General features: G+C 41.7%; 1 protein-coding gene across 3 annotated transcripts in view; it reads right to left on the bottom strand.

The window, feature by feature from the left end:
* Window positions 1-27,130, bottom strand: part of ric1 (RIC1 homolog, RAB6A GEF complex partner 1) — an 81,857-nt gene that overhangs the window by 41,626 nt on the left and 13,101 nt on the right. For all 3 annotated transcript variants that reach the window (XM_067422748.1, XM_067422747.1, XM_067422746.1), the window contains exon 2: window positions 24,877-24,984. In XM_067422748.1, coding sequence (XP_067278849.1) covers window positions 24,877-24,984 — 108 coding nt within the window. The remainder of the gene's footprint in view (window positions 1-24,876; window positions 24,985-27,130) is intronic.

A 27,130-nucleotide genomic window follows, 5' to 3' on the forward strand; every position in this document is an offset into this window, starting at 1 on the left:
AGAACGAAATATGAATGTCAGACGGTAGGCTATATGATAATATGATACAGCACAGCATACAGAAGAGCACCGCGTGTCTCAGGACACCCGGGATGTCGCGTTTTTCACTCTTGGTTAAAACGTGAATAGACCTATACATCATAATCCCGTGATAAAGCTGACAAAATAATAATAGTAATGATATTGCAATACTTTTTAAATGTTTTCAAATGATATGCGATCATTTGACATTTTAACCGAAAACTATGCGATCAGTTAGACACAAATCATAAACTGGCATGATTGCGACTGAGAGTGCGTCTCGCACCAGTGTCAATCACCTGACTGTGGGTGAAACGTGCGATTTTGAACTATGATGAACATTAATATTTCTTTATGAATTTTAGCAAGCAGTTGTGTTAGAAGGAAAACATGGTCTCTAAACTGAGTCCTGAACAACGTGCGCGCTTGTCAACATGATAACTAATCCTCACCTGGTTGTGGAAGCAGCCGTGTTCAATGAGACAACACGCGAGGGGAGGGGGAACAAAGCAAGAGGCGGGAGGCGCGCGAGGCTCCGCGAGCACAACACAGAGAAGGCAAACGAGCAAAGTGGCGGAATCAGAATTTAACATAAACAATATATCGATATATACGATATGTCCAAATCCATATCGAGCTGAAAAAAATATCTCGATATATTTTAAATATCGAGATATCGCCCACCCCTACCTAAACCTACCCATCACACACACACGCACGCACACACAGCCCCTAAACCTGTGTGGAACGGGTTAGCAGGACAAGTGTCAAGAATCAAACGCGTCGAGCGTCACACGAAGCCTCATTGATGCTGTGACTGTAATCAAGGGTTTGAGTGAATCTGGAAAGCGTTTTGCATTTATAGGCCTGCTATTATAGTTTTAAATGTAAAAGTTTAAACATTTTCGATTTCTTTCAGTCATTTCACGAAACCAACTAACACTACAGAAGTCGAAACTTAGATTAAAGAACGCATCACTTCCTCTTCTCACTGCCGGTGGAGCGTCTAAAGAAAGAGCTGAGCTCGTCTGAAGAGCGTTTGAGGGGATCTGGGAGTTTTGGCTGCAGTCTCGCTCCAGCTGTGGAAAACCTCACAGTCCTGAGCGCTGAACTCTACAGGAAGTTCAATCTCTCTCTCTCTCTCTCTCTCGCTCTCTCTCGCTCTCTCTCGCTCTCTCTCTCGCTCTCTCTCGCTCTCTCTCTCTCTCTCTCTCTCTCTCTCTCTCTCTTTCGCTCGCTCTCTCTCTCGCTTCCACATTCTTGACTGCGTCTCCTTCCCGTTTTTCCATCATTTGTCCTGCCAGAAGAGATCTTGAATTAGACCTCAGTGAACGACCAAGTTATCTCAAAATAAGTCTACTGCTTTAGGAAACCGCAGTCATGACCTGGCGTGTGTGTGTGTGTGTGTGTGTGTGTGTGTGTGTGTGTGTGTGTGTGTGACATATGAGGACTCAAATGTGTATAATGCCATGGGTATGACACAGGTATTACAGGAGAGGGTGAAATATGAGGACATTACCCATGGCCCCACTTTACAAAAGGCTTATAAATCACACAGGAGGAGTTTTTTTTTGATGAGAGAGTAAATGCAGAAAGTTTCCTGAGGTTTTCCACAGCTGGAGCGAGACTGCAGCCAAAACTCCCAGATCCCCTCAAACGCTCTTCAGACGAGCTCAGCTCTTTCTTTAGACGCTCCACCGGCAGTGAGAAGAGGAAGTGATGCGTTCTTTAATCTAAGTTTCGACTTCTGTAGTGTTAGCTGGTTTCGTGAAATGACTGAAAGAAATCGAAAATGTTTAAACTTTTACATTTAAAACTATAATAGTAGGCCTATAAATACAAAACGCTTTCCAGATTCACTCAAACCCTTGATTACAGTCACAGCATCAATGAGGCTTCGTGTGACGCTCGACGCGTTTGAGTCTTGACGCTTGTCCTGCTCACCCGTTCCACACAGACGCTTCCAGGAAACAAATCCATCACGCGTCACTGACGGCCGGTTGATATTTCTAACGGGAGCAGGGCCGGATCGGGACACGACCAACAACAACAGATGCACCGTGAGAAATGATCATGCCTCTGTTTGAGTGACAGTTGCCATCAGAATAGAGAATTTATTTGTGACATTAGTTGATAAAATATATATTTAAAAACATACAGTTAAAATGAATCATTGTATTTACATTTTATTTTAAAATAAATATATATATATACACAGATCAGGCATAACATTTTGACCACTGACAGGTGAAGGGAATAACACTGATGATCTCTTCATCACGGCTCCTGTTATCATCTGAATCATTCATACAGGACGTCTGCGAATACACACACACACACACACACACACACACACACACACGTGACCCAGAAACTCAAACAAAGGCTCTTGGAATGTCACTCCTTCCTGTTATTGTTGGCTCAGTGGTGGAGGATCCGCACAGAAGTCAGTCAAACGTTCCAGAACACGGCTAAACAAAACTCCTGCCACGCCACGGCACACCGGGAGCAACGCAAGACACACACACACCGGGAGCAACGCAAGACACACACACACCGGGAGCAACGCAAGACACACACACACCGGGAGCAACGCAAGACACACACACACACCGGGAGCAACGCAAGACACACACACACCGGGGGCAACGCAAGACACACACACACACCGGGAGCAACGCAAGACACACACACACCGGGGGCAACGCAAGACACACACACACACCGGGAGCAACGCAAGACACACACACACCGGGGGCAACGCAAGACACACACACACACACCGGGAGCAACGCAAGACACACACACACCGGGGGCAACGCAAGACACACACACACACCGGGAGCAACGCAAGACACACACACACACCGGGAGCAACGCAAGACACACACACACACCGGGAGCAACGCAAGACACACACACACCGGGGGCAACGCAAGACACACACACACCGGGAGCAACGCAAGACACACACACACCGGGGGCAACGCAAGACACACACACACACCGGGAGCAACGCAAGACACACACACACCAGGAGCAACGCAAGACACACACACACACCGGGAGCAACGCAAGACACACACACACCGGGGGCAACGCAAGACACACACACACCGGGAGCAACGCAAGACACACACACACCGGGGGCAACGCAAGACACACACACACACCGGGAGCAACGCAAGACACACACACACCGGGGGCAACGCAAGACACACACACACACCGGGAGCAACGCAAGACACACACACACACCGGGAGCAACGCAAGACACACACACCGGGGGCAACGCAAGACACACACCGGGAGCAACGCAAGACACACACACACACCGGGAGCAACGCAAGACACACACACACACCGGGAGCAACGCAAGACACACACACACACCGGGAGCAACGCAAGACACACACACACACCGGGAGCAACGCAAGACACACACACCGGGAGCAACGCAAGACACACACACACACCGGGAGCAACGCAAGACACACACACACACCGGGAGCAACTCAAGACACACACACCGGGGGCAACACAAGACACACACCGGGGGCAACGCAAGACACACACACACACCGGGAGCAACGCAAGACACACACACATACCGGGGGCAACGCAAGACACACACACCGGGGGCAACGCAAGACACACACCGGGGGCAACGCAAGACACACACACCGGGAGCAACGCAAGACACACACACCGGGGGCAACGCAAGACACACACACCGGGAGCAACGCAAGACACACACACCGGGGGCAACGCAAGACACACACCGGGGGCAACGCAAGACGCACACACACCGGGGGCAACGCAAGACACACACCGGGGGCAACGCAAGACACACACACACACCGGGAGCAACGCGAGACACACACACCGGGAGCAACGCAAGACACACACACCGGGAGCAACGCAAGACACACACACCGGGGGCAACGCAAGACACACACCGGGGGCAACGCAAGACACACACACACACCGGGGGCAACGCAAGACACACACACACACACCGGGAGCAACGCAAGACACACACACACACCGGGAGCAACGCAAGACACACACACCGGCGGCGACACACACACACACCGGGAGCAACGCAAGACACACACACACCGGGGGCAACGCAAGACACACACCGGGGGCAACGCAATACACACACCGGGGGCAACGCAATACACACACACACACCGGGAGCAACGCAAGACATACACACCGGGAGCAACGCAAGACACACACACCGGGGGCAACGCAAGACACACACCGGGGGCAACGCAAGACACACACACACACCGGGGGCAACGCAAGACACACACCGGGGGCAACGCAAGACACACACACACACCGGGAGCAACGCAAGACACACACACCGGGAGCAACGCAAGACACACACACCGGGGGCAACGCAAGACACACACACCGGGGGCAACGCAAGACACACACACACACCGGGAGCAACGCAAGACACACACACACACCGGGAGCAACGCAAGACACACACACCGGGAGCAACGCAAGACACACACACATACCGGAAGCAACGCAAGACACACACACCGGGGGCAACGCAAGACACACACCGGGAGCAACGCAAGACACACACACACACCGGGAGCAACGCAAGACACACACACCGGGAGCAACGCAAGACACACACACATACCGGAAGCAACGCAAGACACACACACCGGGGGCAACGCAAGACACACACCGGGGGCAACGCAAGACACACACACACACCGGGGGCAACGCAAGACACACACACCGGGGGCAACGCAAGACACACACACCGGGGGCAACGCAAGACACACACACCGGGAGCAACGCAAGACACACACACCGTGAGCAACGCAAGACACACACACCGGGGGCAACGCAAGACACACACACACACCGGGAGCAACGCAAGACACACACACACACCGGGAGCAACGCAAGACACACACACACACCGGGAGCAACGCAAGACACACACACACACACCGGGAGCAACGCAAGACACACACACACACCGGGAGCCATAGGCGCCGATTTATGTTTTCCTCCGTGGGTGCTCATTGGCGCACGCGGCCTTTAAAAAAAGACCTAAAAAAATTGGTCAAACATTTTTTGCATTTCAGAACCTTAGGAAATGGACAGCGGCCGACACGAACGCACACACCTATTTAATTGATAATAAAGCCGTAAAGTAGCATCTCTTTCAAATCAGGACAGCGCCAATTCTCACAAATACAGACAAATATATCATGTAATCATGCACAAAACTTGACCATCTCTGAGGAAAGCTAGGTGAGATTTTGATACAGCTAGAGAGAAGACATTGATGACATGCCTTTATTTGTCAAAAAAGGAGAATATGTATCTCTACAGGAACGTATTGCCCTTTTTAGCACACAAACATTGAACTGAAGAATTAACTTGCATTTATCAAACTGCCAACATCAGTGTAGGTTTGCCTTGTTATACTCGCGTCCTGTTATACGCGTCCGCACGAGCGCGAGGGCGCACGCTGCAAAAACGCGGAGTGCGCGAGACCCCGTTTCGCTTGGCGGTGTGCCCGTCAAATGTTTTAACTTTGCCTGTGGCTCCGCAACCGAAGAAGCACGAGATCCAGACGAATCTGGCCGAGCTTGACGTCTCATCACGGCACACCCAGTCTGCGCGTCGAGTTTAAACATCTCCCCAAACGGACGAGGCGCGCGCTCCGTCAGCGAGAGAAACATCGAAAACAAACAAGCATGCAAATGGAAATTATCGCGGCCGGAAAAATTATCGAGCTCATTATTTTATTATCATTGACTATCGCGACAGTTATTATACTTTTTGGGTGTTTTTGGCCGATGGCCCTCGGTTGGACGGCCGTTCTGGACTTTTCCAGAACGCACAGATTGCCAATCCGTCCCTGACTGGCAGTCTGGCACACGTGGGTGCTCGATATTTTCCGTGGGTGCTCGAGCCCCGGAGCACCCACAGTATCGGCGCCTATGCCGGGAGCAACGCAAGACACACACACACACCGGGAGCAACGCAAGACACACACACCGGGGGCAACACAAGACACACACACATACCGGAAGCAACGCAAGACACACACACCGGGGGCAACACAAGACACACACACATACCGGAAGCAACGCAAGACACACACACCGGGGGCAACGCAAGACACACACCGGGGGCAACGCAAGACACACACACCGGGGGCAACGCAAGACACACACCGGGAGCAACGCAAGACACACACACCGGGGGCAACACAAGACACACACACATACCGGAAGCAACGCAAGACACACACACCGGGGGCAACGCAAGACACACACCGGGGGCAACGCAAGACACACACACACACACCGGGAGCAACGCAAGACACACACACCGGGGGCAACGCAAGACACACACACCGGGAGCAACGCAAGACACACACACACACCGGGAGCAACGCAAGACACACACACCGGGGGCAACGCAAGACACACACACCGGGAGCAACGCAAGACACACACACACACCGGACCGGGAGCAACGCAAGACACACACACACACCGGGAGCAACGCAAGACACACACCGGGAGCAACGCAAAACACAGCAGGAAACACACTGGGAAGCACACCGGGAGCAAAAGGAAACACACTGGGAAGCACACCGGGAGCAAAAGGAAACACACTGGGAAGCACACCGGATACACACTGGGAAGCACACCGGGAGCAAAAGGAAACACACCGGGAAGCACACCGGATACACACCGGGAGCAAAAGGAAACACACTGGGAAGCACACCGGATACACACTGGGAAGCACACCGGATACACACCGGGAAGCACACCGGGAGCAAAAGGAAACACACTGGGAAGCACACCGGATACACACCGGGAAGCACACCGGGAGCAAAAGGAAACACACTGGGAAGCACACCGGATACACACTGGGAAGCACACCGGATACACACTGGGAAGCACACCGGATACACACCGGGAAGCACACCGGCTACACACCAGGAGCAACAGGAAGCACACACCCCCGGAGGAACGTGAAACACACACCAGGCAGCTGTTTTGCATGGCTTCAGTTTACACTGAACATGATTTGAATTTTTTGATCAATCGCAGAGAAACGTTTGCATGCCTGAGTGAAAGCCTATCATCCCGCTTTACATATCACTTCATTTCCCAGATAAACAAGATCAACAGACCAACATCTGGACAGACAAGCCAACTCCATCAGCGGCACACTTTACTTTCATTAAAATAAAAGCAAACAACAAAAATAAATAACTAATAACCAATAAACAGTAAAATGCAATAAATAAATAAATAAAATATTCTAACATTTAAATTAATCAAATAATGAATCAAAACATTCTAAAAACAAAATCAATATAATCAAATAAATAATACAATACAAATAATCTAAACATAAATCTACTTAAACAATCTAAATAAAATAATAAATCATTAATAATAAAGCAGTAACAAATAGTAAAACAAAATAATAAAATATGAATACAAAAATAAAAAATAAATTCTTAAATATAAATCAATACAATAAAAAATATAATAATAATAAATACAAATAAAATTCTAAAATCTGAATAAAATTATAAAAATTCTCACATTTTTTATAAATAAAATTCTAAATAAATGTAACTATTTATAATTAAATAATCCAATAACTATAAACAGTAAAACTAAAAAACTAAACTAAGAAATTAAACAAGCTACAAATAAATTAATTTCAAAATAAATAAAAACAATAAAAGTAAACGGTAAACAAATAAAAAAAGATTAAAATAAAATAAACATACAGTTGTCTCAGTGCTAAAGTGCTCAGATTGCTCTTTCTGTGGATGTGAACAGGCTTTACGCATACTGTGTATATACGGTCTCGTGTGTGTGTGTGTGTGTGTGTGTGTGTGTGTGTGTGTGTGTGTGTGTGTGTGTGTGTGTGTGTGTGTGTGTGTGTGTGTGTGTGTGTGTGTGTGTGTGTGTGTGTGTGTGTGTGTGTGTGTGTGTGTTGAAGGAGTGAACCAGACTAACAGTGGATTTGCACATAGGATAATGCATCGTTTCCAAGCGCACAGGACTTCTGACTGCAGAAATAAGAAAGTCTTCAGCCATCTGTCATGGTAAAAATCCCCCGGGATCAAATCCCAGTTCCTTCAGATCAGAGGAGGATGAGGAGGACAGCAGAAAACACACTCGACTCGTGATGAGATCTGTCCTGGTTAACAGCGTCTGCACTGAACTCCGGCATTCACACACAACTACAACTAATGGAGTCCAACAGGTGTAAGCTAAAATACTACCATGGTCTTTTCTTAAATACGCAACAATTCTTTCTTTTGTTTTCTTTTTTTTCTCTCACACAAACACACACACACACACACACAAATAAATAAATAAAAAAACTATGTACACTCAAAAAATAAAATCGTAAGTGTGTCACTCACACAAAATAAATAAACAAATATACATTCACACACTCAAAAATAATAAATGAATGAAATAGAATTCTGTTTTCGAGTGTGTGTGTGTGTATATATAAACACAAAATTAACTATATACACTATAAAAACTAATATTGCACACTATATGGGTGAATCTCACACAAATATGTTAAATTAATCTGTTCTGCATTTGAATTAGTAAAATCATTAGTATTCACACACGTCAGTAAAACACTGCAATGGGGATTTTGGGCAAAAATAATAAAATCTTGAATGAGGGCTATAAACTTAAGGGATATTTTATCAAAACAAAGCAACAACAACAGTAAACAAACAAACACACATTTAAATAATCACTGTAAAGATTAGTGTGTGTGTGTGTGTGTGTGTGTGTATGGAAGTAAAACTGTGCCACTGGATTTTGAATTCTAATTTTTAGCACTGAATTTTGTTACATCGAATTTTTAACACTGAATTTTATTTTGCATCTAAATCAGACTTTGAATTTTAAAAGCCATCGAATTTCTAGCTCTGTTTTTTTTTGCCTATGACATTTTTTCAATGTTTTAAAAAAATTCAGTTTAAAAAGAAATTCAACGTCTCAAAAAATTCAGTGTAAAAAAATTCAACGTCTCAAAAGATTCAGTGTAAAAAAATTCAACGTCTCAAAAGATTCAGTGTAAAATAATTCAACGTCTCAAAAAATTCAGTGTAAAAATATTCAGAGTTAACATCCGGGTAACCAAGGAGAAGCAATCGATCCCTGTATCAAATCATCCAACATCCAGCCAATCATTTACGCTCCATTGGTCATGAGTAAACTCACTGAAGCGCCATCGTGTGTGTTCTGAGCCATGCTGCTGAGCTCTGGAGCTCACCTGAAGTGAACTTCCCCGCCAGTGCCGTTTCTAGGCATAGGCAAACTAGGCGGTCGCCTAGGGCGCCAACAGCTGGGGGGCGTCAATGAGTCCCCGCCCCAACAAGATTTTTTAGTTATTTCATATATATTTTATTATTAATATTTCGTACTTTTTCTATTTCAAGGCATTATGATTAGTTGCGATTATTGGAGTGAAGTCGCCATGGTGATAGTGGCGCTGCTGTAATGAAATGAGATCATGTAGAGGGCGGCAGGGAACGTCGTCATCCGTGGCGTTGTAACGCTTGTGTCCGAGTGAAAAATGCGGATAGCTCACTTAATGTAACTGGAGTGGATGCAAACACGGAGGCGATTAACATCAAACAGATCGCACTTTATTCCCCGCTGAACTCTCATCACAAACTCCCTTTCCGTCCACAGCATTACTTAATAAAACAAAATAACTGTTAGCAACAGAAAACTGTTAGCAACAGAAAACAGAAAATAATCCCCACACATGGGAGCTCAAGACTCAGTGCGCACATACACAAAATGCAGACTTCGTTTGCAGGGAGCGCGCGCAACTCTTAAAGGGGCCACACTGTATTTCTACTCGTTACAGCGTGCTTTAGTTTCATCATCATGAAAAGGTCAAAGCCATCAGGGACTCAGTATCGTAAAAAGAAAGCGAAATATACAGGTATAGCCTACTTATTGGTTACTTGTTCTCTACTAAGCTGGTCCCTCTATCATAACGTTGAGCAAAACATTACACTGAATATTAGTACTGGACGGACCACACGCCATGCTCATTTCAGGTGCAGAACATTATAGCAGTTCATTTGAATAATTTTATTTTTGCATCAGAGATAGCTGTTTAGTGTAAATTGATCAAGTAGGCTAATACTGTCATAACCATGGGCGTCACTAGGCCCTTTTTTATGAACTTATGCATCAGCCCCCCCTAAAAAAATATGTGATTAACCTTTAAAACATGAAACTGGCGCAAGGCTTCGGCTACTGCTTCGTCCCGTCTTTTAGTCTTTGTGTCACTGTGTTCTTCAATCCGCAGCGGCGCCGAGTGACATGGTTTTCAAGCTATTGTTATCTAATTTTTTGGCCTTCAGAACATCTTAAAATACACATATGTAGATCATAGATATCAAAATTTTCTCGGGGGAGCATGCCCCCGAACCCCCCAACATCTGTGATCTCAGAGATAATAAACCTAGCTACATTATTCGATTAATGCATGTACAATATGCCCATGAAATAAGGAAGTCATATTTACTTAATAAGTTGTAGTTTAAAAAAAAAAAGAGGGGGGGGGGGGGGGGGGGTGCAACATATGAATCTCGCCTAGGGTGCCAGAAAGGCTAGAAACGGCCCTGTTCCCCGCCTTCCTGTTTCAGCGTCACATGACCAATGGAGCGTAAATGATTGGCTGGATGTTGGATGATTTGATACAGGGATCGATTGCTTCTCCTTGGTTACCCGGATGTTGACTCTGAATATTTTTACACTGAATTTTTTGAGACGTTGAATTATTTTACACTGAATATTTTGAGACGTTGAATTTTTTTACACTGAATCTTTTGAGACGTTGAATTTTTTTACACTGAATTTTTTGAGACGTTGAATTTCTTTTTACACTGAATTTTTTTAAAACATTGAAAAAATGTCATAGGCAAAAAAAAACAGAGCTAGAAATTCAATGGCTTTTAAAATTCAAAATCTGATTTAGATGCAAAATAAAATTCAGTGTTAAAAATTCGATGTAAAAAAATTCAGTGCTAAAAATTAGAATTCAAAATCCAGTGGCACAGTTTTACTTCCATATGTGTGTGTGATGTTTATGAAGACACCAGGGCTTAGCCATCAGCACACTCACACAGAAGATAAGTGTCTAAACACACAGAAAGCGCTCCGGTCAGCGTTTCTGTCGCTCTGCTCAGAAGAACTCAGCTCAGATTTCACATCACCAGCAAGAGATTCACACTCACTGCGCTTCTCACTTCCTCACACTCCAACCTCAAACACACTCACACATGAACACACAGACACAGATTTCATCAGGCAGCTCCACACACACACGCAAGTTTGTTTTTGACATATGGGGACATTCTATAGGCGTAATGGTTTTTATACTGTACAAACCGTATTTTCTATCCCCCTTACACTGCCCCTAAACCTACCCATCACACACACACAATACCTGTATCATACTCATGTCATTATACACATTTGTGTCCTCATATGTCCAAAACATGCCCCCCACACACACACACACACACACACACACACACACACACACAGACGCGTGGCGTATGTTGTTGCAGGGCGTGCTGTGTTCATGTTCAGACACACACACACTGAGGCAGAAGTGGAGATCATCAGAAGCTCTGATCTGAGCTCAAGAGCACCTCAGGTGAAGAAACCAGACCGACAGCACGAGCCAATCAGCAGCCGAATCACAGTCCCTTCTGCTGCCAGAGCTGCTGCCACAAATCTGCTTTACTAATTCACTCTTATTCCCCCAAATACCCTTTAACCTTTTCCCAGATTACCTTTAACTTTTTCCCAAATTACTTTTTATTTTTCCCCAATTCCATTTAACCTTTTCTCAAATTTTGTTTAACCTTTTCCTAAATCACCTTTCATTTTCCCCCAAATTTTGTTTAAACTTTTCCCAAATTCCATTTAACCTTTTCCCAAATTTTGTTTAACTTTTTCCCAAAAAATTCTTTCAAATTCCCTTTTATTTTTTTCCGCAGATTCTGTTTTATGTTCCCCCAAATTCTATTGAACGTTTTCACAAATTCTGCTTAACCCTTTCCCAAATGTTCTTTTATTTTCCCCAAATTACATTTAAACTTTTCCCAAATTCCCTTTTTTTCCTTCCCCAAATGTCATTTAACTTTTGCCAAATTCAGTTTTATTTTTCTTCCAAATTCCCTTTTATTTTTATTTCCCAGATTCTGTTTTATTTATTTCCCCCAAATTCATATTTTTCCCATTAAAATGTTTCTGGACTCAAATAAATTACATTTTTAATACACAAAAATCATCTCTAATTAATTGAAATCATAAAACTTATAATTTAATATACAGCATAATTTATATATAATAATATAAATTTGACAACGATTTATTAAAAGGTTTAAAATCACATTTATTTTTTAGGGCCCTGTGAAAAAAATGTCTAAAATTCCATTTTATTTTTACAAAATTATATTTTCTGTTTTTTTTTTCTGAATTCTATTTTAATGGTTTAATACAATTTTAAAAATCCTCAAAAATAATGTGTAATTAATAAAATGAAATAAAAATTTAATTAATTCAGTTTTCATACATTTTTCCCCACACACTAATCAAATAAAGACGGAAAACATTCATTTATCTTTCTATTATCTGAAATTAAATGTTTTTGTTACACAACAGGCCGCACAATAAAATTGTGATTATTCCTTAAATATTTTTATAATTGTATTATTATTATTAGTGTTAATACTATTATTACAATTAAGACGTATATAAATTCTACTGTACAACAACATATTTCAGTCAAGCTTTTATTCTGACGGATTGAAGAGCTTTGAGTTTGAGTGCATTTATGATATGACAACAGTAAAACGTTCATATTTAAAGTCTTTTTGCGGTTTAATATTCACAGACTCTCTGATTTAAGTTTGATTTAAGCGTACGGACCAATAAACTGAACTAATTCCGCGTTATACAGCTACTTTAATGAAATAGGGCCCCTAAAGTGAGGCTCCAGCTCGGATACAGACATACTGCATGAACATTGCAGCCGGTGAGATTATTTTCAGCTTCATCTCTGCAGGATTGTGGGAAATATTCATGAAGGTTTTATCACTTCAGCCCACACAGGTCTGTTTCTGGGACGACTGAAGTTCACTGCAGCTCCAGCCAATCACAGAACTCCTGGGAATGTTTTGGAAACAGCATTGCCAAAATAAGCGCCTGCCAATATTACCCATGATGCTCCATCGATTATCCGCCGCAGCTCACAGGCTGGTGTTTCGGAGAGCTCATTTCTTCCAGACTAAACATCCGAAACAGACCTGCTTTGCTCTTTAAGAGTCGGCTCTGGTCGCTCTGCTCAGAGACGTTCACGAGACGCCAGAGAAAGATTGAATAAAGTCACGGATGAAGCAGCAGATCAGATCTGAGACACGATTTCAGAGAAAGCATGTGTAATATTTAATCTGCAACTTGATTCAGAAGCGCGATCATTCAGATCTGTGTTCTGATATATAAACACAGATGTCTACAGTAGTGATCCAAACAGAGAAAATCACAACTAGAAAGTAACTCACGCCTCAAATAAAGATCGTATCATTCATTCAAGAGAGTCGGTCAAAAACGCCGATTCAGTCAGTAAGGAAAACTAAATCAATCCCATATTTTTATTAACATCGTCAAAATTCCTAATATTGTGTTGGTCCCCCTTTTGCTGACCCCTGAAGGTGTGCTGTGGTATCTGGCACCAAGATGTTAGCAGCAGATCCTTTAAGTCCTGTAAGATGCGAGGTGGGGCCTTCATAGATCGGACTTGTTTGTTCAGCTCATCCCACAGATGCTCGATTGGATTGAGATCTGGGGAATCTGGAGGCCGAGTCGACGCCTCAAACTGGTTGTTGAGCTCCTCAAACCATTCCTGAAGCATTTGTGCTTTGTGTCAGGAGCATTATCCTGCTGGAAGAGCCACAGCCACCAGAATACCGTTTCCATCAAAGGCTGAACATGGTCTCAGCAATGCTTAGGTAGGTGGAGCGTGTCAAAGTAACATCCACATGGATGGAGGACCCAAGGTTTCCCAGCAGAACATTGGCCAAAGCATCACACTGCCTCCGCCGGCTCGCCTTCTTCCCATAGTGCATCCTGGGGCCATGTGTTCCTCAGGTAAGCCACACACACACACCCGGCCATCCACGTGATGTAAAAGAACACGTGATTCCTCAGACCAGGCCTCCTTCTTCCATCGCTCCGTGGTCCAGTTCTGATCACGTGCCGCTGTTGGTGCTTTCGGTGGGGTCAGAGGTCACCCTATGCCGCCCCATACGCCTCAAACTGGGCTGCTCTGTGTATTCTGACAGCTTTCTATCAGAACCAGCATTAACTTCTGGAGCAGTTTGAGCTCCAGTAGCTCGTCTGTTTGATCGGACCCCACGGGCCAGCCTTCGCTCCCCACGTGCATCAATGAGCCTTGGCCGCCCATGACCCTGTGGCCGGTTCTCCACTGGTCCTTCCTTGGAGCACTTTTGATAGATACTGACCACTGCAGACCGGGAACAGCCCACAAGAGCTGCAGTTTTGGAGATGCTCTGACCCAGTCGTCTAGCCGTCACAATCTGGCCCTTGTCAAACCACATCGACTCAATGTCCACTTGCTGCCTAATTAAGTACTACGGTACAAACAATTAATACATTTATTATTGATTACTTAATCATAATAACAATAATAATGATGAAACACATTAATGCAATGATTTTCATGACATTTATTACAGCAAGGAGTTTATTTCCCAAATTCCTTAAAAACGTGTCATTTGATTATAGTGTTTTTTTTTGGCAGTGAAATGTGACTAAATGTCATAAATAAGATGGAAATGAGCACTTATGCCACTTCGTCTTTTGATAATGGGTGAAATATGATCTGGAACATGTTCTTGCCAGACTGGAAAAACTAAAACAAAGACATTTCCCATGATCCTCTGGGCTCTCAGTTACAGTATAAACAGTAAGAGAGAGAAATTAAGCACTTCCCTCTGGATTCATCTGGAGTATTTTCAGCCCCTGAATGACAGAATCAGCGTTAAACCAATAAACGGCAAACACACACACAACACAAATCACAGGTTTAGCATAAAAATAACTCAAAACTGCGAGCAGTGCACCGCTATTTATGTGCAATATTAATATTAATGCGCAACAAATATCTGTTGTGACTGTGATTTATAGAAAGGGATGCGTGATATTTTGAAGTGACCGGAGATGAACCAACATATCCACACTGCAAAAAATGCTTTTCTTACTTAGTATTTTTGTCTTGTTTCTAGTCCAAACATCTAAAAAAAAAATTAAAACTAGAAGTATTTACTAGACAAGCAAAAGTAATTGTCTTGTTTTGGGGAAAAATAACTCAAAATGAAGAGTTTTTGCTTAAAATAAGATAAATAATCTGCCAATGGGGTGAGAAAAATAATCTAATTAAAAATAAAATAAAAATAATTTTTAGATATTTTGACTAGAAACAAGACAAAAATACTAAGTAAGAAAAGCATTTTTTGCAGTGCATGTCCTAATCTGTGGCTAGTTAAAAGGGTTTGAAGCCAATAACCGTCCGGCATCGGTGCTAACCTGTGTCAGGTAACGAGGCTGACCCGGAGCCATCGGTACCAACATTAAACCATGACAGACACAGGAGAGCGGAGCAGGGAAATGGAGCTGAAATTCTGCACCGCTGTGACGTCAGGCAATGGAAACACGGAGCTCCGGTGTCTGAACACACACCGTCCGTCAGAACCGTCACATGTGAGGACAACACACAACACACACACACAGACGGGTCTGGGGCACAGAAACACACACACCGTCCGTCAGAACCATCACATCTGAGGATGACACACAACAACAACAACAGACTGACGGGTCTGGGGCACAGAAAAACACACACACACACACACACACACACACGTCTCAAGACGAAGCATCTTTAAACGTGTGCTCATGGTGTACAATGCTGAAGACAATGGCAGATATAATTTAATAATCGGCTTCTTAAAGACCCAGATCGAGAGAGTGTGTGTTATGGATCAATGGAAGGATTATCTGGCACGACCACCATTTTCCAAAAAAAAAAACCAACTGTGCTCATTAATTGAAAAGGAGCACATTTCTACATTTATATATATAAATAAAAGGCTTGTCAATCGATTAAAATATTTAATCGCGATTCAATCCCATGATTGCCATTAGTTAACTCGCGATTAATCCCACGATTGCCATGAGTAAACTCGCGATTAATCCCACGATTGCCATGAGTAAACTCAGGATTAATCCCACAATTGCCATGAGTAAACTCGCGATTAATCCCACGATTGCCATGAGTAAACTCGCGATTAATCCCACGATTGACATGAGTAAACTCGCGATTAATCCCACGATTGCCATGAGTAAACTCGGGATTAATCCCACAATTGCCATGAGTAAACTCGGGATTAATCCCACAATTGCCATGAGTAAACTCGGGATTAATCCCACAATTGCCATGAGTAAACTCGCGATTAATCCCACGATTGCCATGAGTAAACTCGCGATTAATCCCACGATTGACATGAGTTGATTTGCGATTAATCACATGATTGCCATGAGTTGACTCGCAATTAATCCCATGGTTGCCATGAGTTAACTTGTGATTAATCACATGATCGCCATGAGTTAACTCGCGATTAATCCCACGATTGCCATGAGTAAACTCGCGATTAATCCCACGATTGCCATGAGTAAACTCGCGATTAATCCCACAATTGCCATGAGTAAACTCGCGATTAATCCCACGATTGCCATGAGTAAACTCGCGATTAATCCCACGATTGCCATGAGTAAACTCGCGATTAATCCCACGATTGCCATGAGTAAACTCAGGATTAATCCCACGATTGCCATGAGTAAACTCGCGATTAATCCCACGATTGCCATGAGTAAACTCAGGATTAATCCCACAATTGCCATGAGTAAACTCGCGATTAATCCCACGATTGCCATGAGTAAACTCGCGATTAATCCCACGATTGCCATGAGTAAACTCGCGATTAATCCCACGATTGCCATGAGTAAACTCGGGATTAATCCCACAATTGCCATGAGTAAACTCGGGATTAATCCCACAATTGCCATGAGTAAACTCGGGATTAATCCCACAATTGCCATGAGTAAACTCGCGATTAATCCCACGATTGCCATGAGTAAACTCGCGATTAATCCCATGATTGACATGAGTAAACTCGCGATTAATCCCACGATTGCCATGAGTAAACTCGCGATTAATCCCACAATTGCCATGAGTAAACTCGCGATTAATCCCACGATTGCCATGAGTAAACTCGCGATTAATCCCACGATTGCCATGAGTAAACTCGCGATTAATCCCACGATTGACATGAGTTGATTTGCGATTAATCACATGATTGCCATGAGTTGACTCGCAATTAATCCCATGGTTGCCATGAGTTAACTCGCGATTAATCCCATGGTTGCCATGAGTTGACTCGCGATTAACCTGTTAAGCTGATTTCTAAATTTTGAAAAAATCCTAAGAAATGTATACTCAGACTAAAACAAATACAGTTTGTGAATCCTTTGCACTAAAAGCATAATTATGGTCTCATTTGAAAGCAGACACCTGGCAGTTTACTGTAAAGTCAAAATGATAATATTTTTTATAATAAAAAAAAGCTATAATAAGCTTCAAAGTTTTGTAAAGTTATTAGAAATTTATTTGTATGAAATATCTTTATGAAAATAAAATTGAAGTGGGCCTTGGAGAAATCTAGAAATGCACTACAGCTAAAGCCACAAGTCTGACCATGTTATATTTCAGATCTGAAGATGATCAGTCTATAACTCTGAATTTTATTAAACGTTTTACAAGATCGTTTCATGTGATTTTATTTTTAGATATCTCTAAAATATCAACTGATGTTTATTGCCATGTCTTCAGCTTTCATTCTCTATTTTGCCTCTATTGTTTAGAGGTGCAAACTGCCCCATTCAGTTTGTCTCCCCGGCACACATTCACACTTCTGCGGACTGGTTATGGCTCTAATTATTATTCTTTTGTCTGCATTATAATTACTAACGATTCTCAAACTGTTCTATTCAAACCTCATTTCTAAATCAAACCTCTCAATTTACCCTCACTGAGACTCTATTGAATGCATTTCGTCCAAATAAGCATTTCAGTAGTTTTACATTTAGAAAATGTTCATAAAAATAAAGTATTTACTCAGTGGCAGGTGCATCTAGGGCAAGCTAGCATGTTAGCTTAGCACACCAGCAAAACAACAATTTATACGATTAAAATCATGTTTTATTCAAAACTTGCTTCATATCACTTTATAATTTATAAGTCGAGTGTTTTATATAACAATATGTGATCTCATGTAGCTTCGGGTCAAAAAATCTGACAGAAAATATACAATGCTAAAAGCTATGTGGAATAGCATTGCATTATAAATATCATCTATTATGAAACCACCCAACATGGCATAAAGAACACAGACCAACCATATATTGCCGCGATTGTGTGTTTATTGTCTTAAAACGTGTCTATCTGCATAAAATAGCCATCTGACGATCGCTAGAAAGCAGCTTTGGTCATGTCAGATACTTCCTGAATGTCACATGGTGTGTCTGTTCTTCATGTGTTCCACATTGGGTGAATTTTCAGTAGTACAGCTTTCCAGCGCCCTCCGGCTGCCAGAATGAATTGAAAACACAGCATATCACAGTATACTGCGCTCATAATCACACATCCGCGGATTTTGGATAAAGATTGAATAAATAATACTTCTCTGTATAGAAATCTGTCATTCACTTACCTGAGTAAAAAAGTTGCTTGTCGTGTGCTGTTAATATAATTTATTCTGCAGCAATATTCTCATTAGTGTTCAGTCAGGTTTGACATATTACAATCTGCATAATTATAATATTTTAACCTTTATAAAGGACATTTTTTCCCTGATCATTTTTAAATATATGCTTCATCTTTCATCATAAATATTTCATTAATAGCTAATGAAATCAGAGCCCTTTTACGTTTAATAATCACATTAGGCCGTATTGCCGTGTTTTTCCATCCCAAAACACAAGACGCCTTCAAAAAAAGTCTTCAATACTTTAAGTCACACAGTTCAAATATCTCGGGTTACTGCTCGATTCCAATCTCTCACTGAAAGCTCATGTTGAGAAAGTAAGTAAAAAAAATCACGCTAAATCTCGCAACTTTTAGATCAATCAGAAGTGAGATGTCTACAGAGATATTTTTACACACTATGATTTTTAGTCTTATTATTCAAACAAGTTGGTCACAGGGTATAATCAGGCCACTAGACATATTATACAAACAAGCCATCAAGACATTACCATCACTGTGCAAGTTTAAAAAAAAATTAAATTGGTCTGACCTTCATAAATTTGCCCATTTTTGCTTGATTTATAAGACAATACATAATTTAGCTCCTGTTCCTTTGGCAGATCTTATCAGCCAAAGAATCGGTACTTTGCGAGTCACTACACTCTAAAAAATGCTGGGTTGTTTTAACCCAATGTTGAGTCAAATATGGACTAACCCAGCAATTGGGTTGTTTTAACCCAGCAATTGGGTTGTTTTTGTCCTGCGGTTGGGTTAAATATTTGCTTAAGACAACCCAATCGCCGGGTTAGTCCATATTTGACCCAACATTGGGTTGTTTTTACCCAGAATTGTTTGGAGTGTAGAGGCTCAGTGAGAGCTGACTGGATGACACGTACATCTGTCAGCTCTATACAGTCTTGAACATGTGTCTCTTTGTAAAAATGTTTGTATATCTAGTATCTTTTATGGTTGAACGTGCAGTGTGCTATGTGTATTTGTTGTCACTAACTGTATATTTGTGTTATATTTTTGCTCTTTTAACATCTGGGCCAGGGGACTACAGGATGAAAAATAGCCTTTTGGCTAATTCTGGCTTTTTTTTACTCATGTGTGTTCATGTGTTTTTATGAAATGTCTCCTTAAAAATAAAGTAATCTTAAATGGTACAAGCGTCTGAATTATCATTTAATGATCTTACATCAGGTTTTTCCTACATTGAAATTTTTTTGGCCTTATTTGATGAGTTATTGTGATTTATAAACTGATGTAGATTACTAATGCGCGTGACAGGGCGCACGTTAGGGAGTGACGGAGAACGAGCAGAGAGCCGTGAAACACACACACACACACACACACACACACACACTCTGAGTCCGTCTTCAAAACGATCACCGTCTCAGCTCTCTCTCTCGCACATATCAAACAAAATCAGCCGAACTGACACAATGGTAAAAGGTCAGAAAAAATGAATCCTTGCTTTTAGTGGCGCGTTCGCACAATATTTTCCCTGAATTACTGCCGGATGTGAATTGAAAACGCACCTCTTTTGAAAGACGTTTTGCACACGCAGCTGACATAAACCATACTTTCAAATACACGCAAAATATCCTTATGAAGTGTTTTCTGTGATGACAAATCTTTTGCGTTGTTTTAAGAGTCAGGGTTCACACATAACGCGTCCGCTTTTGTCCGATTCACGAACTAATGACTCATTTGAACCGATTCATTTGAATGAACTGATCTGTTCAACACTGAACTCTTGAATCGGTGTGTAATCATTTACTCACAACACCTCTGAAATGAGAACGCAAGAGTGCTTACCCCACTAAACAAGAGCGGTTAGTAAGAATTAGTCTTCGCAATCGACAGTATTATCATGTGTTTATTTTGAGTATTTATATTGATAATGTGTAGTAAATTACCACAAAAAAATCATTTAGACTGAGAATAAGGTGAAACCAAAACAAAGCAAGTTGTTGATAGCCAATCGTTTTATTAAATTGTATATGGTAGAGAATTAGACTGTTTATTACATTTTTAATGCAACTTTTTAATGATTGTTGGCAAAATAATTAATCAGTAAACCATGCAAATGTGTAAAAAACGAGGAACTAATGAAACAAACATCGGCACATCCTACATAATGAGATTTCACATTTAGATTAGCAACAAACAAAACAAAAGTACATTTATTGTCAGTTTTGGGCTCACAGATCACCTGGGTAGGTACTTTTATTGTTTTGTGTGTGTGTGTGTGTGTGTGTGTGTGTGTGTGTGTGTGTGTATGACCATGTCTGGTCAGCCACCACCGAAGACCATTTCTGACCCAGGAAAAACCTCTCACATTTAAGAAAAAATGATCCACATGGATTTTTAATTCGCAAACATGCTCCAAAACACATCATACAGTCCACACACACACACACACACACGTCTATTATTACAGTCGAATGCGAGTGAAAAGCTGTGACAGACGCGAGTGCAGCATGTGAAGAGACACATCGAGCTCCTCTGTCTGCATTAATAGAGCAGAATGACAGCAATTATGCCTCTTAACAAAAGAGAAGCGGCCGTTTTTGTTCACTGTACGCCGTGCCTCCACAAGTGACGGACAAACGCTCGACTGCACAGACTCCCATTAACATTTAAACAATCGCCTCCTCTGTGAAGGACATGATGTGCGCCTGGAATAATTATGCCGCCTAACTTTTGGATCGGGCTTCATCCACGATGCCTTAAAATACTGCCGATGTGGGCGGCTCGCTAGGGAGGTTTGTGGTGAGATTAACCGTTTTCTACTCGACGCTGGAGAAAAATACCAACGTGGAGAACACACAGGGAGTATTTTTGGTTGAAGAAACGAGGTGAGGAACTAATCCAGCAATCTACAAGATTTGAACAAGGAGGATTTTCTGAAAGTCTAGTTGTTTTAGGGTCACATTCAACACACAACTAAGTCACAAAACTCCCAATTTTCCATTTCAAAATGCATTAAATCCCCGTAAAACACTGCTATCATGCACAGCAGCAGCCGAGACAGCAGATCGCTTTCATTCCTCCCTAAAAACCCAGATCTTAAAGGATTAGTTCACTTCAAAATAAACATTTCCTGATAGTTTCCTCGCCCCCATCTCACCCAACATGTTCTTGTCTTTTTTTCTTCAGTCGGAAAGTTTGAGGAAAACATTCCAGGATTTTTCTCCACATAATGGACTCCAATGGGAACCAACGGATGAAGATCCAAATCAATGCAGTTTCAGAGGAAGAGCTTCAGAGTAGGGATGTTGACGAATAATCGATTAATTGATTGTTAATTTAAATGGCGATCGATCATGGGAATTTATGTAAATTGACTTCAGAGGCTCTGACTGTTCCCAGAGGAATAGAGTCTGATCCAGACAAACCATCGGACATTTTCAACAACAAAAAAACTAGGGATGCACCGGTTGACCAGCCCAAAATTGGAACCGGCCGGTTAGGCCTGTCACGATGATAAATTTTGCTGGACGATAAATTGGCCAAGAAATGATTGCGATAGACGATAATATTGTCGTTTTGAGACCATTATCATCTAAAATAATGATAATGGCATAATAATCCAGGTACACCTTTTCAAAGATCAATAAACTTTCATTTCTAAAGACTATTTAACACTAAAAATGGAAAACATTTTAAATAACCACAATAAATCAACAAAACAACCAAAAACAATAAAAGCAATGGACTCTCAGTCTGTTTAAAAAATGCATTTAAATAAGTACCAAAACAATAAATTAAATGGATGAAAACTGCAGCGGATGATTGTGTTTTAGGAGCTTATTAGGGCCGGCGGTTCACTAAACCCACGGTTCGGTTCGTATCACGGGTTTAGGGTCACGGTTTTCCGTTCTGTTCGGTTCTTGTTGTTTTTTTTCCTTTTAATCCAAAAATGTACTGCAGCATATGATAAATTAATTATACACAATTTAGGATACAGTATTAAAAAAATATCATAGCCTAATCATGCACAAACTGAGCTTGACCATCTCTGAGGAAAGTCATATTTTGATACAGCAAGAGAGAAGACATTGATGACATGCTTTTCATTTATTTGGCAGAAATAGTGTGTATTGCTATCTCTACCGGAACTTACGTGCCTTTTTAGCACACAATCAACTTCAGTGTTGCTTTAAGCCTCGTTTATACACAACGCGTCCACTCGAGCGCGAGGCAAATGAAGTCGACGCAGAGTGCGCGAGACCTCGTTTTGCTTGGCTTTGTGCACGTCAAATTTCGTAACATTTCGTGTGGCTCCGCAACCGAAGAGCCACGAGGTCCAGACGAATCTGCTGGCCGAGAATGACGTCTCATCACGCCGCACCCGGTCTGCGCGTCGAGTATACACACCTCCCCAAACGGACGAGGCGTGCGCAGTCAACGAGAGAGACGAGGAAAACAAAAAAAGCATGCAACTGGCAATTATCGTGGCCGGAAAAATTATCAAGCTCATTTTTTTATCGTGTGATTAATCGATTTATCGACTATCGCGACAGGCCTATGACCGTTTTTTTCTTCTAGTGCGACCGGCAACCGGACGTTTTTTTTTCTTCTTTCCACTGATTTTTCCCCGCTTGCGCAATCCACATACGCTTACATTGCAATCATTCGCGAACATGTCACTTGTGTGACGTATTTTGCAATATGCAAGCAGTACTGGCACACAAATACAATAAGAGCCGCTTTCCTGCACTCGCTGAAGTTGCGCGAGCTTTCCTCTCTGCGCCGTGCACAAGTGTCGATAGTGAGCGCTTGTTCAGCTCAGCTTCTCACGTGTTGGACGAGAAACGAAACAGACTAACTTGTGAGAAAGCCGAAATGCTTCTGTTTGTAAAGAAGAACATCCACGCACTTTCGAAGTGAAATACTATCAGTTAAGGATGATCATTTTTATTTTACCTTAACTTAATTACATTGACTTAATTTGATGTAGCATCTTTGTTTTTTCGTTGCTCTTAACATTATTTGATTTAACATTTTTGGAACAATGTATTTATATACTTTTTTAAATGATTTAATTTAATTATTTGTTTTAATTTAACTGGTAAAGACTTTTTTTCTTCAAACAAATGCTGATTTAAGTAAATTCTTTGTTTGGATTGTTGAATGTGTGTTGATTGTGTTGTTTGGATTGCCGAATATACAGTTAATAGGTAATGTTAATTTTTAAATAGGTTCAACCTAATTTAATTTCCTATTAATTTCAGATTGCAAACTTGTTTTCATTGGCCAAAAGACAAATTAGCCTATTAAACACCAAATAAACATCTTGTTCATGTATACTTTCTTTCTTTATTGTTTGTTGCTTAAAATAAAATCGGTATCGGAATCGGCCATGTAAAATCATGATCGGTGCATCCAAAAAAAAAAAAAAAAACATTTATATACTTTTTAACCACAAATGCACAACTGTGGTGGAAGTACCGACCCAGTGTTAAAACGAACGTGCACAGACTAAAGCCTCGTTTCCACCAAAATTACCCCGGTACAATTTGTCCCAGGAACTTTTTCCCCCAGACCTGTTGCTGTCTGCTTTCCCATCACTATGTGACTGGCCTGACCAGAGTTTGGTTTTTCAAGCTTGCAAGCCAACGAAGAGTTGCTAGATGACGATTTCTAGGCTAGCAAACAAGCACTTTTATTTTAAAGACATGAAATGACCACTATAACCAGTAGATGGCAGCAGAGGAGCACTTAACACATTAGCCATTTCCACTCCCTAATATATGGAAAAAAGTAGGAAGTCCTTTATAATCACTGGAGCTGTCGTCAGTTCAGTGTGAGACGACAGAAGAACAACGGCTCACACACACACACACACAGACGAGACGGAAGTGTTTTACTCACCGCCACCGCGATCATGGAGTCGTCGGGTTTCCATTCCACCTGCTGATAGAAGCCAAACTGAGCGGCCGCTTTCCCAGACTCAATATAACTGACGATCAACACACTGGGCTACAAACACACACACAGAGAGAGAGAGACAGAATTAGACACGTTCATTTGAGTCAATCACTAGTGTTGAGGAGTTTATGAAGGTTTATTCGGTTACTAAAACATCAAACAAAATGTACAGCAAATTCATTACAAGAGGGTAACCGAAAGGCTGAAGCCATGGCTTATTACGCCTACCCTATTTACAAAACCACATCAACCCAACAAAATGTTATACACACACAGTCATATACACGTACTAAATATACACATACATATACACACACACACTTAATTACAAATTTTTGTTTGTTGCTCGTGTTGTTTCAATTAATGCTCAACAATTATCTGAAACGTATCGGTCTTTTCTTTAAGCATTCGTATGTGTCAAAAATTTGGATTTTTAACTATTTAAAAAAGTTGCTCCTCTTATGCTGCGTTCACACCGCACGCGAATGACGCGTATAAATCGCGCTATTCGCGCGAAGTTGGACGCGTGAACATTTTGAATCCATTCGCTTCATTCGCGCGTCAAATTCGCTTCATTTCGCGTGCGACATTCACTACACAACAGACACGAATTCGCGTCATGGGAGGGGTTTCTGCTAGTCATTTTGACTGGGTCACTTTACTTCTTTTCTGTAAAAAATACTACTGTTAAAGGCACAATATGTAATGTTTCAGCATTAAAAATATAAAAGATCACTATATCTATGTTATATATTTTTTAAAGTTGTGTGTTTACATTATCCCGACAGTTCCAATTAACTTCTAAATCCAGAGAAATTAATATTTTAATTCAAAGACACGGACCGTGTCTTTATTTCCGTTATGTCGCCAGTCTTTCACGTCATATCCACGTTTGCGTCTTGCTTCCTGCGAACTCGGCGGAACCGTCAAACTCAAAGAGGAACACTGACAGTATAAGGGGAACACCCGTATAAAAAAGTCTGTATGATAATGGATCATGACTACTCTTTGCCTGTACGTTTTGTCAGCTCAACAAAGTGCAAACGTACGGGTGAAAAAAATGACCCGAGAAGATTTTTGGACAGTAGAAGAAGCAAGAGACATGTAAACCTTGGAAAAGCCTTTGAAAGATGGCGAAATCTTCGTGACAAGCTCGGACTGCAGAGAGATGCTGATCTCGCTTGCGTTTTAATAAACAGGTAATTTAAGTAACCATTCAGCTAACATAATAATCATATAATCATAACATGCTGTATGTTTGCATATTGCATAGCGATCTTGACCACATTGAGACGCGTTTAGCTGAATACGTAATGTTATACATTTTGTATCGGCTTTTCAAACAGGTGGATTCTCTGTTTTTGGAGACTGAAAGAGCTATTTTTTTAAAAACTGATTCAAAAGTATTTCTATCCGTATATTTGGTGACACGATGATGTCATGTGTAAAACGCAGTTGGACTAGCTATTATTGGTTTTATATGTAGCTGGAGAAAGTAACGTTAGCTTCATAAGGTAATATGCCACTATCTTGGTCAATTAATATAAGGTGACCGTCACTTTTATCATATGTTAATACTAGCTACATATAATATTGATTTAATAATGATCTACTTATTCATATATCTCTGAGTTCCAAAATAAATGTTTATTAGAATGATTGATGAACGTGGGGAGCGACACAGCGCGTGTTCCAATGAACAACGTATTGCTGGTGCTGGTTCTCTCATTTACTGTTTTATGTTGGTAATGATAAACTAAATTGAAATTTATTTCCTTATTGAAGAGTTGATATACAGAATGTTCGACAATCGCGGATGCCATGTCAACATATCTATAATTTGAGTAACTCAAATTATGATGCGCGGTTAATATGTCAACATAGCCTACCAACTTATAGGTATGTTGGCATAGCGACCGCCCGCACAACATTCTGTCTCGCACATTATCTAACGTTACTGATAAGTTTGTTAAGTAACGGTAGCTCGCTGCTATTTCATTAGATTGACATTACATAAAGTGAAAAGCCGTAACTAAACTTAACAATAATAGAGATGTAATATAACAATTACCTTGTCAGTGAACATGTTTTGTTTTCTGCTGGAGATGCCAGATTCGCTGGTTGACAGTGGCAATAATGACAACAACTCCCATGAGCCCACGCACTTTCCCGACGTCATCAAAGTACGTCTGTTGTT

Source organism: Pseudorasbora parva, chromosome 18 (assembly GCF_024679245.1).
Source record: "Pseudorasbora parva isolate DD20220531a chromosome 18, ASM2467924v1, whole genome shotgun sequence".
NCBI classification, from domain to species: Eukaryota; Metazoa; Chordata; class Actinopteri; order Cypriniformes; family Gobionidae; genus Pseudorasbora; species Pseudorasbora parva.